The sequence below is a fragment of the Ovis aries genome, chromosome 6, assembly GCF_016772045.2.
Source record: "Ovis aries strain OAR_USU_Benz2616 breed Rambouillet chromosome 6, ARS-UI_Ramb_v3.0, whole genome shotgun sequence".
Lineage (NCBI taxonomy): Eukaryota > Metazoa > Chordata > Mammalia > Artiodactyla > Bovidae > Ovis > Ovis aries.
The window spans coordinates 46,720,122-46,733,499 of record NC_056059.1 but is presented as its reverse complement, the minus strand read 5'-3'; the positions used below and the strand labels follow the sequence as shown (position 1 = coordinate 46,733,499).

Below are 13,378 nucleotides of genomic sequence, written 5' to 3'. Positions count from 1 at the left end.
ACATCTTAATGTTAGAACGTGTGCAAAATGCTCAAATGTGCAGTAGAAAATAACCTGGACTTTAGCCTTGAGCCTTCTTCAAATATACAAGGTAGCATGAGTTTATAAGAGGTCTGACATTTCAATTTGCTTCTATAAATAAATGTACATTATGAACCCTAGTCTTGTTATACTAGTGTAAGGAGTAACTGACTTTAGGAAATCATTTTAAGAAGGAATTAATGTTTATTCAGTTGCAAGATGCATAAACATCCTCTTCCCTTTAAACAAAGATTGTAGGCAGCTATTTTAAGGATAAAATTGCATTTCTATGAGAGATAACAAATAGAGTAATATTGTAAGTCACTACTTAATTGAACCATGTTTCAGGTATAACTTATACTACTGAAAAGAAACCAGCTTTAATAATTAACTCACTACTAAAAATAACCAAAAACCATGTATCTTTACTGTATCAACCAAATGTATGGCCTTTAATTCTTTCAACTAGTGTGTCTTTGTTCTACGAGCATAACACACAGATATGAACAATTATAAGAAAATGCAACACAAGCCTCAATAGTTTCTATCAAAATTACTAGGTATCTTGGTTCCCATAAAAGTTATAATGGTTTCTCATAATAACCTTGTTTATGACCCCTTCACAAGAACATTGTTTTCAAGTAATTAAGAAATTCTGAATATTTAATATTACTTAGCTTAAAACTTATAGGCATTACTCAAGATAAAAAATTAGGCTATGAGTAATGTGTGTCCTATGCATTGGAGACTGAAGTACCCAAGCCTGGCAATCTCTCAGAAACTATTTCCATCCCATCTCAGCGAAACTTATCCTTACTTCAGCTGCAGCCAGTGATGTCACCTCCATCAGGTTCACTGCTCGGAAAGCAAACACAGCAGCTGCCAGGACTGGAAAAGAATGAACACTATTTTAACTGCTGGCCTACTCATCAGCCTGACCAATTTACTGGTATACCCAAAACCCACAATGAAAACTCAGACCTAGTGCTTAACACAACTGCATTCAGTTAAGGCCTGGTGAGGAATGGAAATTTTCTTCTCTGGAGATCAGTATCTGAGGGGATTTCATTTTCTTTGGAAAAAACGAAAATTTTAGTGGTTTTTAAAAAGGCATTTTATGAATTGTTTCTTTCGTACCTACGGCTTCAATTATAACAGTTTTTAAATGGTAGATATAATGACTGCCTTATGAAGATTTATTTTGATGCAGGTGTTTCTTATTGATGCAATGGAAAAGCTTCTGAAAAGTTAGAAGACTGAATTTTTAAATGTATCAGATAATATTTCATACGTATCAAGGTAGTACCTATATAAAAATGTGGCAACAAGTATGTCTTTCCTTAAAAATGCTGTTATACTATTTTGTTATTTATTGTCTTTCCTAGAGTGTCAAAACTGGGTATGTCTGTTGGGTGGGCTACTGTGGGGATTGATCCTGATATTTACATTAATGTTGGTTATAGGAAAAGATAAGTTGAAACTTTGAAAAAAAAAGTAAATCAAACCATTATAGAATATCTTGAAGGTCAATAATATATATGGAGTAGAAAACATCTAGATTTTTGTTCCCATTAGTCATATGCATATGAAAAGAGTAATGCTGGTATGCATTATGTCTTATTATATAATCTACCATAAAACCTTACGAAAAGGAATGAGTCATCATGAACAATGAAAGGACTCATGTAAGAGCTTCTGGCAACTCTGATAAGGAAACAGTACTGCCCAGAGGTCACTTGACTTCTCCCTATTTTTTTCATCACCATAGTGGTAGTGTATTGCCTACCCAACAAGTCCTTGAAGTTTAGGAAATGAATGGTAAGGAATCTTTAAAATTATTTGGAAGACTGGTTCCTAAGTATATTGCATAGATAATACAAATAATTGTTAAAAATACATTTCTAGTATGGAAATAATAATCATAAGAACAGTTAATTCTCATATCAACTCTGTGTTTATTACTATTGTTAGCCCCATCTTGCTAATGTAGAAACTGAGGCACTGTGAGTTTGGATGACATATTCAGAGTCATACAGGTAGAAAATAATAGAAAACTCAACTCTGGTCCCAGAGCCCAAGCATTTAACCAGTGTGATGAAATTTTTGAGACTGAAGGTAAGCAGTAATGACTCATCCCTGACATGGAAATCGCTGTGCTACCCTACCTGTCTTCTCCTCTGACCCTCACAATGGTTTTCCCTTGGGATAAACCATAATGGAGAAGAGAATAAAAAAGAACGTATATCCATGTATAACTGGTCACTTTGTTGTACAGTAGAAATTAACACAACACTGTAAATCAACAATACTTCAATTTTAAAATATAATGGTTTGCCAGAGATGGACTGAGGATGGTGCATGGTAATCCATGCTCTGGTGGATCAGGTGGCTAGGTGGCTATTCCTGGGGAGTAGATGGTGGCAGGTGGCTGTTCCTGGGGAGTAGATGTCAGGATCCAGGTTTCTTAATTTCCCCAGGTAGACACAGAGTGACTGGGAAGCACAGGTAGTTTTTGAGGGGATAACAGATTTTGGAAAGCTTGTCAAAAAGGCATTAGAACTAGTTAGGAAAATTCTGGAGGAAAAAAGATGGTTGTGGTGAAATGAATAAATTTATTTAAAAACTCAAGTCAGCTAGAATTATTTAATATATAAAGACGGATATAAGAGATCTGGAACAAAGAATTTACTCTTTAATTGTGAATGGTGAAAATTTAAACTCCTTGAGCTTCCATTTTTACAAGAATATCCAAGAAAACCATTTCTGTGGACAAGCAACTTCCTTATAGTTCTCTAATATCTAGGATCCTATTTGACAATGGAGACATTTTATATGCAAAGGGATGTGGTCACCATTTCCTTTTTTGTGTGTAATTTAATAGAGTTGGTGAAAGCTTGACAGGATGGTCAAATTTTCTGCTGTAGCAGGAAAGAGTTTCACATGCTGGGAAATAGTTTTTCCAAAGGTAGATAAGAGGGCGAATGAAAGAGGAGTTACTAATTAACTTCAGCATCCAAAATGCTTCTGTGCTCATAACCTTTATTTATCTTGGTGTCACATCACAGAGGTTCCTTTCTGTCTACTTCATGTTTGGTTTGCCCAGCCCTTCCACAGAGCAGGCTTATTTGCCAAGGAGAAAAGCTCTATACTTTGGGATATTTTCAACTGAATTCATGCTTTATATGAAATATAGAAACTCAAATACTTACTTTTGGTCATTTAAATTGTTAGCATGAATTTTAAGCAACTCTATCATGAACATTAAGATACTCATGCTTTAAACTGTTCTTCAAAAAGCCCAAATAAATTCACAGTTTAAACCAGTAATATTTACTAAAATATTTTTAAAGAGTTTATATAATTTTATAAACTCACTTGAGCAAAAAAGTTGGTCCCAAAATAGTCTATTTTAATATAATCAGATGAAAAAAATGTATAAAATGATCAAAGCTAACTTATATACCTGTGCACACGCATGCTCAGTCATGTCTGACTCTTTGCAACCCCATGGAGTGCAGCCCACCAGGCTCCACCGTCCATGGAATTTTCCAGGTATCTACATGCAATTATTTGACTTATGTCTCTTTATTTGAATTCCATGGAAGGAACTCCCGTCAGTCTAATTTCATTTCTAGATGTTCTACATTCTTCCCTGCTGGTTTTTTAAAAAACCCTCTGAGAAAGCGAATGGATGCAGCGGCGTGGACTGTCGTTCCACCTATGCATCAATAACTTACTAACGCGTTAAGCATGCAGCAGAGTGCTTGGCTTAGAGCAAATGCAGCACTCAACATTCATGTCTCTTTTACTTCAGCTTGCTGAGGGCATGATAAGTCACAGAAAGGGAGAATTTAAATTGGAAGAGGCTTTGAGGTCTTAATAGTTTAGCATTTCTTTCATGATAGAAAATCTTTTAACCCTTCAGATGGCAGTTAAAAAGCCCATTCTACTTTTGGAAGGTCCTAATTATTAGAAAGTACTTTGTAATACTTAGCCCATTTCTTTAACATGCTCTAACATCTTTTTGAAAACATACAAAAAGTTACATATTAATACAATGCTCTTCAAAATTTATGAACACCCAGAAGAATTATTTGGTGGAAAATCTTAAAATCCTATCACCTGAGATGTGTTAGCAAAAAACAAGACTACTTAGCCTGGAAAATAGAAGACTTTGGGGAAAGAAGGGGGTGAGAGTAGAAAAAACATGATCATGATCCTGGTGCAACAGTAGTACATTTTAACAAGTTATATTATCCAGAAATGAAATAGGCCACTATTCATTAAGACAATGTCTTATTCAATAAGACAGGGATTACCCAACACTGAATGTTCAAACATAGGGTAAGTATTACCTGCCAGAAACATTTAAAAGAAGCTATACTTGATGGTCTCTAGGATTCCTTCCATCTCTAGACGGTATGTATCACAGTCATTCAGCCAAAAGAGGTGATGACACACCATTTTTTTTTCCTAACTCATATTTGTGTTGGCTTTAAAAACAATTGAGATGGAAGGATATTGGGAGTTATTAAAAACTTTGGTAAATGATAACTCTGATTACACCAGGGACAACAGTTATCTTCATGGCACTTCAGTATTATGCTAACTTTCCTTTAAAAAATACCACCTAATTACTCTAGACCTCTCAGCACTCAAAAATATGTTAATATTGTACCTAGAGAATCTTTTCCAGGAAAAGGGTCTTCAATTAAGCATTATTTCCAGATGGCCAGAGAGGTGACTTTACAATGCTGTCACTGGGTAAAGAAATAAAGGCTCTCACAGCTTAAATAATTTGCTCAGTATCACACAACTGGAGAAGGCTGGAACCAGCACTCTGGCAACTTTTCAGCTCTCCACCCATGTGAAAACCCTGTAATATTTATTTGAATTCCCTGATAATCCTGGTGATAGAAACAACTGAATCTATTTTACATGCAGAGAAGCAAAATAATATAAGAAATCTGTGCCAAATGTGTTATCATACAGTTGCCCTCTGTGTATATCTCTTGTAAGAACTGCTTAATTATTAAATAAGAGATGAGTTTGTGACTTTCTGAAAAAATGTTGAATTTTTTTGACTTAAGAGAATAAGTAAAAGGGGAAACTTTTATGTATTACTCACAGACAGAGATTTCAACTATGCAGGGAGGCTCAGTCTTGGTTTGGCTTTTAGGTAGTAGCTGAGAAGGGGCACAGAACAGAACTACAAGATAATCAGAGGAGTCAGGAGAAGAACGGAAGTAGACCTACACTCCACTGCACAAACCTCATAGGTGCTGAGACTGAACAAATGCCCTGGCTGGACTAGAAGCAGGGGAGTGGAAACTGACATTCCTGGAAGCAATGAAGAAAGACTAGGAATAGCCTGGTGATGGGCAGTTCCACAGGCATATTTAGATTGCAGAACATCAGTCCTTGTCTTCTAAGGCAGATAAATCGACTAAATGTTCATGAATTAGAAATGACAGACAAGTGTAGAGTCCAATTCCAATTATAGACGGTAAATGTTAGAAAGAAAAGAAAGGCTTTACTATAGAAACAGCATGTGTTTTATGAACAAGCACTTACTCTTACCAGCAAGAATTTCCAGAGAGTTGTATCCTAGGATTCTGTCCCACAAAAGCAAGAGTTGATCTGTAGCTAAGTATCCAGAGAAAGCTCGAACCATCCATTTAAATGATATGCGAAGTCTATAAACAAAGAAAAACAAGATATTTTACCGGTGGAATTTTTTCTCATCAAAAAGCAATTATTAGAGGATCTCAATGAGTTACAATGACAGTAACTCCTTTGTGGGTTTTAAAAATCACAGTCATTTAAAACTCAAGTACTCTATACATATACAATGGAATACTACTCAGCCTTAAAAAAGAAATAAAATGATGGCATTTGCAGCAACATTATTAGAGATTACTATACTAAATGAATTAAGTCAGAAAGAGAAAGACAAACACCATATGATATCACTTATATGTGGAATCTAAAATATGAATCTTAAATGAACTTATATATAAAACAGAAACAGACTCAGACATAGAGAATAGACTTGTGGTTGCCAAGGCCAACAGGAGAAGGATGGATTGGAGTTCAGGATGAGCAGATGCAAACTGCTATATACTGACTGTATAAACAACGAGATCTTGCTGTATAGCAAAGGGAACTATATTCAATATCCTGTGATAAACCGTAATGGGAGAGAATATGAAAAAGAATATATATATGTATAACTCAATCACTTTGCCATACAGTAGAAATTACTACAACATTGTAAATTAACTATACTTCAATAAAATATATTTCAAAAAACTCAAGTACTCTATTAACAGCTGTAAAAATTCAGCTGAGAAACCTTGAGTTCCCAAATTAGTGGTCTCAAAAGCATTAAGAGAAAGAATTATATTCCAGAGCCCTACTTTATGTTGTAGTTCATTCTTTAGAAAACTCACTTCTACATTTTGTTTTCCAGGATATGTACTAATTAGCTATCAGTGAGGTGATCTTATAGTCTCAACAGTTCCAGGCAAGCCAAGATTATTTGAATTTTTATTCAGGATACTTAAATAAATACTTATAGCTGCATATTTTTCCAATTCAATAAATTATATTCCTAGATTTCACTCAAATGGCTACTAAGGATACAAAGAAGACAAGGAAAAATAGTTTTAAAGCTATAAGGGGTTTCCCAGGTGCTAGTTGTAAAGAACCCACTTGCCAGTGCAGGAGACATAAGAGACCTGAGTTTGATCCCTGGGTTGGGAAGATCCCTTGGAGAAGGAAATGGCAACCCACTGCAGTATTCTTGCCTGGAGAATCCCATGGACAGAGGAGCCTGGTAGGCTACAGTCCACGGGGTTGCAAAGAGTCAGACATGAATGAAGTAACTTAGCAAAAGAAAAATAAAATAGAAAAGCTATAAGAGAACTTAGAAATAGATTTCTGATTTCAACCCTTTAGTTTTAAAAAGGAGTCATCAGAACTCTGAAATATCAACAAGAAAATTCAGTTACATTCTATTTTGTGGAAAAAAAAAATCCTAAGAAGTATGAGATCCTACTGTTTCATAACGAGGTTATGTTACAATAATATTTTATCTCTAGAATCAGGAAACAAACCTGGCTTTGGTGCCTGAAGAGAGAAAATACTCTCTCATATTTCTCTACTATCTATTAGCAATTAAATATCACTTGACTGCCCCTGAGAGGTTTTAGCTAAATTCTTTGTTAAAACTGTCATAATATTATATAAATACCAGGATTTTTTCTTAAAAGAGAAAATGGGATCTAGAGATTGCCTTTGTTGATGTCATATTAATTTTCCTAAGATTGAAAAAGGACCCCTAAGTTTCAGAAATTCCTCAATATTATATAACTATTGCTCTAATATAACAAAGTACATGTAGGCAGTAGTATTATAAATCATGTTTCTTCATTGGTTTTAGAATATTAGTTTATAGATGCCAATAAAACTTTTGGCCAGTGAATGTTTTAAATTTTAAAAGTTCACTAATTCCCTGGCATGCCATTAGGACTCCATGCTTCCACTACAGGAGACCTAGGTTCGATCCCTGGTCTGAGAACTAAGATCCTGCAAGGCATGCAGTGCGGCCCAAAGCAAAACAAATTCACTTCTAAGTCTAAATTATTGACTTCAACTAGTTTCATTTTATGGATCTCTCACAGTGTCTTCTTAGACCAACAGTACCACATACCATGCCCCCCTGCTCCCTAGTATGTCCAGCACAGAACCAGTTTCTTAGAAATAAAGCTTATTGATGCATAATTTATATACAGTGGAATTTGCTTTTATTAATGTACATTTCTGAGTTTTGTTAAAACCAAATATAAATTTTAGAACTAAAAAATACAAAAATGATAACAACAACAAAGCAACCCTCACTGGATGAATCCAACAGCAAAATGGAAATAAACAATGAGAGAGCCAGTGAATTTAAGTATAAGTCAATAGAAAGTGTCTAATTTGAACTACAGAATAAAAAGAATTAAAATTAAAATGAAAAGAGCTCTAGAAACCTGTGGGATAAGACCAAAAGTTTTAGTATTTGTGTTCCAGAAGAAAAGATGAATGTGAGTGGTACAGAAAAAAAAAATATTTGAAGCAATAATGGTTGCAGGAGAATGGATACATGTATATGCATGGCTGAGTCCCTTCACTGCTCACCTGAAACTACCACAACATTGTTAACTGGATATACCCTAATACAAAATAAAAAGTTTACAGTTTGGGGAAAAAAAAGATGAAACCTAAAAAAAAGAAATAATGGCTGAAAACTTCCTAAATTTGACAAAAGAAATAACACTCAAATTCAAGATGTTCAACAAACCCTGAACAGGATAAACCCAAGAAATCCATGTCCAGATACATCATAAATAAACTGTTGAGAAACAAAGACAAAGACCTTGATAGCAGTCAGAGAAAAACAATCATTGGTATTATTTCTCCCTGAAATGTTTGGCTGAATTTGCCTGTGAAGCCCTCCAGGCCTGGAGTTTATTTGAAAATAAAATGTGATAGATTAAAGATGTATATTGTAAATCCTGCATAAAGTATTTTCTAATTAAGCATGCACATTTTTTTTAGTGATAATGCTATGGGATTTCCCAGGCAAGAATACTGGAGTGTGTTGCCATTTCCTTCTCCAGGGGATATTCCTGACCCAGGGGTCAAACCCATGTCTCCTCAACTGTAGGCGAATTCTTTACCTGCTAAGCCATCACGGAAGCCCAAGGCACTGCCATAGCCCGAATGCTTTTGTCCCCACCCCTACCCCAAATTCACTGAAACTACCTGCAATGTGATAGTAATAGGAAAGAGATTGGAAGTTAATTAGGATTAGATGGCAGAAAGTGAAGAGGAACTAAAAAGCCTCTTGACGAAAGCGAAAAAGTTGTCTTAAAGTTCAACATTCAGAAAACGAAGATCATGGCATCTGGTCCCATCACTTCATGGGAAATAGATGGGGAAACAGTGGAAACAGGGTCAGACTTTATTTGGGGGGGGCTCCAAAATCACTGCAGATGGTGATTGCAGCCATGAAATTAAAAGACGCTTACTCCTTGGAAGGAGAGTTGTGACCAACCTAGATAGCATATTGAAAAGCAGAGACATTACTTTGCCAACAAAGTGCCATCTAGTCAAGGCTATGGTTTTTCCAGTGGTCATGTATGGATGTGAGTTGAACTGTGAAGAAAGCTGAGCACCGAAGAATTGATGCTTTTGAACTGTGGTGTTGGAGAAGACTCTTGAGAGTCCCTTGGGCTGCAAGGAGATCCAACCAGTCCATCCTAAAGGAGATCAGTCCTGGGTGTTCATTGGAAGGACTGATGCTGAAGCTGAAACTCCAATACTCTGGCTACCTGATGCGAAGAGTTGACTCACTGGAAAAGACCTTAATGCTGGGAGGGATTGAGGGCAGGAGGAGAAGGGGACGACTGAGGATGAGATGGCTGGACGGCATCACTGACTCGATGGACATGAGTTTCGGTGAACTCCGGGAGTTGGTGATGGACAGGGAGGCCTGGCGTGCTGTGATTCATGGAGTTGCAAAGAGTCAGACATGACTGAGCAACTGAACTGAACTGAACTGAAGATGAAGTAGGTTCTCATGATTGGGATTAGTGACTTCATAAAGTTATGTGACAGGTTGTTTTTCCTCTGTGCTCTCCATCACATGAGGATACAATGAGAAGTCAGCAGTCTGCAACCTAGAAGAAGGTCCTCTCTGGAACTCGACCATACTATCTACTTGATCTTAGACTTCCAGTCTCCAAAACTGTGAGAAATAAATTTCTGTTGTTCGTAAGCCATACAGTTTATAGTAATATGTTGTACCAGACTGAACTAAGACAGACATTATCAAAAAATATTTTTTAAAAGGTATAAATAATAACTCAATACTGGAGATAAAAATGGAATCAAAAATATTCAAAAGTAGGCAGGAAAAGAGGGGAAAAAAGGATGAAGAGCATATGGAACAAACAAAAAAGTCTATCAAAATAGTAAATGGTATCAACTGTTATTATTTTAACCCAATACCAATTACATTAAATATAAATGGAATAAACACACCAATTAAACTGCCACAATGAAAGACCTGAATATACTTTTGATAAGAAAGCCACCTGAAAAGCAGAGACATTGATAATCAATATACTAAAAGTAGGACAGAAAAGAATACACGATACAAACTCTAATTAAAAGAAAGCTGGAATGGCTATATCAGACACAGTTCAGTCGTGCCCAACTCTTTGTGACCCCATGGACTATAGTCCATGGAATTCTCCAGGGAGTGGGTAGCCTTTCCCTTCTCCAGGGGATCTTCCCAACCCAGGGATTGAACCCTGGTCTCCCACATTGCAGGCAGATTCTTTACCAGCTGAGCCACAAGGGAAGCCCAAGAAGTAAAGACATCAGTACACTAAAGATGATACAATAAATATAATCAATACGCTAAAAGTAGAAGGACAGAAAAGAATACACTATATAAATTTTAATAAAAAGAAAGCTGGAATGGCTATATCAGACATAGATTTATTATTAGGAAAAGACATTACATAATGATAAACAGATCAATTCTCCTAAAAACAGTGTCAAATACATGAAATAAAAACATATATATATTATATATATTATATTGTAAGTATATTATATATATTATATATATATATATTTCACTTCAGTCGTGTCCGACTCTGTGCAACCCCATAGACGGCAGCCCACCAGGCTCCCCCGTCCATGGGATTCTCCAGCAAGAACACTGGAGCGGGTTGCCATTTCCTTCTCCAATGCAGGAAAGTGAAAAGTGAAAGTGAAGCCGCTCAGTCGTGTCCACCTCTTCACAACCTCATGGACTGCAGCCCACCAGGCTCCCCCGTCCATGGGATTCTCCAGCAAGAGTACTGGAGTGGGGTGCCATTGCCACGGACATTGTCAATTGAAAACAAGAAAAGAGAGCCAATGATAATGAGGTCCACAGGTACCCGACCTATTCACTAACTCGTACTGGGATATTTGCTGATAACTCACACTCAGATAAATAAACAAAAATTCAAGCTTTTGGAAGGAAAAATCACAGTGTACAACCATTAGTAGATAACTGATTTAGTTTTTCACTAGTGAAAGATGGCAAACTTTAACTGATCTGGCTTTCAAAGTTGTCTTCTGATAAATCTGGCCTAAACTGACAATTTTAGTATTATCATAGTTCTCAGGTAGTGTTTGTTTCCACAGATTTTTACCTCAGTTTGGTCACCATCTTTCACTATGAACTGGAATTAGTTCTCTGGTGATTCTTGTACCAAGCACAAAAATACAAGCAAATAAGAATTTATCAGGATTTTGGTAAGTCTTCCAAGAATTTTTGGCACAAAGTTGTGTTATAATTTACTACTTGATAATTATTGTTTTGGAGAAGGAAACGGCAACCCACTCCAGTATTCTTGCCTGGAGAATCCCAGGGACAGAGAGGCCTGCACACACAGGCTGCTTCTGTCAATTTCTCAGACTTTAAGAGTGAACTTTTTAACTTGCATATCATTAGGTCACTCCTTTACCCTATGTATTAGATTCTAAAAGTTCGCTGGCACCTCATTGTGTTAAACCAACTACTCTGTACCTCTTTCTCGGAGAAGGCAATGGCAACCCACTCCAGTACTCTTGCCTGGAAAATCCCATGGACAGAGGAGCCTGGTAGGCTGCAGTCCATGGGGTCGCACAGAGTCGGACACGACTGAAGCGACTTAGCAGCAGCAGCAATTATTGTTTTATTGGGGAAAATGTTAATTTCTCTGAAAAAAATCACTGCATCTTTGATGATTAAAAAGAGCCTTCTGATATCAATCTATTCTTCAATTAGGAGAGAAAAATACTCACGGTTGAGCCCCAATTTCTCGCAGATGATAAAAGAGTTGGGGGAGATAAGTTTGCAGAAGAGTTTCAAACAGCAGACAGAGCGACACAATACCCTGGATACAATAAGTCACAAGAGAAACGCATAACTTAGTATTTAAAAATGAACTCTGCCATCAAAGTACTCAAACAGAAATGAGAAAAAGATGATCAATATCAGTATTGTTTAAGAGCCAAAGACAGGAAATGCACCAATGGTCTCTAAAACATTAAAAATAAGTTTATCCCTCTTTATGGATACTCACTCTTATAAATATGCTAAGGAGCCTCCTTTTTAACAATAAGAGGCTCCCTGCATAAGCTGGCATATAGTAATGTTCAGAATTCAAGAAAAACATCATTTTCTAGAAAGCCTGCTACTCTATAAGTCATACATTATCACCTAGGCTCAGCAACATTAGCTTTTTCTGGATGCAGTCCAATTTCCAGGTATTTCTCTGGCGCTGTAGCCACACCCTTCCTTTCTCCCTCCATATGCTCCTTTCTTTCAGCTGCCTCGCCCATCAGGGAAAATATTTCCTGCTTTTTTTACTCTTTCATCAAACCCATCCCCAGGGAAAGACTGACTGCTTGAAATTTCTGTCAGGAAGTCATCAAACAAGAATGTTTGATTACTGAGTATAAGGATGGTTTTTTAAAAAACTGAAATCTACTTTTTTTTAAAGGGCACTGTAGAGTACAAAGCAGATGGGTTTTCAAGTGCATTAATTACTTGACAACTCTGAATAAAGTCTTTCTTGCAGTTCAACATTCCTCAGGATTGTTCTTTGTAAGGAAGTTCTAATCCTCTTTTTGAGTTTCTAAAGAAGTAAGGCTGTCGTGGTTCTAAACAGTTCAGTCTGGCTGCAAGCCAGAAAAGGAGAGGATTGCCTGTAAGTCTTTATTTCACTGAATAAAGGGCAGAGGCAGGGCTGTCCCAGTCAGCTGGAAGAGGACAGTTTAGGGTCAGCATGGAGGCACAGAAGAAATAGCCAGAGTTTTAAAACTTTAAAATAAAAAATCTTTTTTAAGTCTGAAGTATGAAAAATAAAACATGAGAGTAAGAAATCTGATGCTAAGTATGACTTATTAGAAAAGAGAATTATAACATATTTTTGGTTATTCTAGATTAAACATTATTGCAATACAGACACTAAATCAAGTTATCTCAGAGGGAAGAGACCCATGATAGTCTGGTAGCACTTCATTTGCTCATCTGTGACATCCTGGATTTCTGTCATTTGCCATCTTTCATCAGCAATGTTTGAGAGCAACACCAGACAGAGGAAGGTGGACTAGGAATACACAGGAGTAAAATGGGGAGGAGGTATGAGGAACTGCTATTTAGCTTAGTAGCAGTGTGACAATCTTCTCTTTCAGGAAACCTGGTAGCCCTGACACATTCCAATTTTAATGTTTCTTTGGGAGTGTCAGTCAAGTTACTCAC

The 13,378-nt window shown here is 36.6% G+C and overlaps 1 protein-coding gene across 4 annotated transcripts in view; it reads right to left on the bottom strand.

Moving 5' to 3' along the window:
* TBC1D19 (TBC1 domain family member 19) overlaps window positions 1–13,378 on the bottom strand; it is a 152,086-nt gene that overhangs the window by 6,360 nt on the left and 132,348 nt on the right. For all 4 annotated transcript variants that reach the window (XM_060416951.1, XM_004009756.6, XM_060416952.1 and 1 more), the window contains 3 exons: window positions 11,917–12,008; window positions 5,602–5,717; window positions 839–909 (listed from right to left, as the gene is read on the bottom strand). In XM_060416951.1, coding sequence (XP_060272934.1) covers window positions 839–909; window positions 5,602–5,717; window positions 11,917–12,008 — 279 coding nt within the window. The remainder of the gene's footprint in view (window positions 1–838; window positions 910–5,601; window positions 5,718–11,916; window positions 12,009–13,378) is intronic.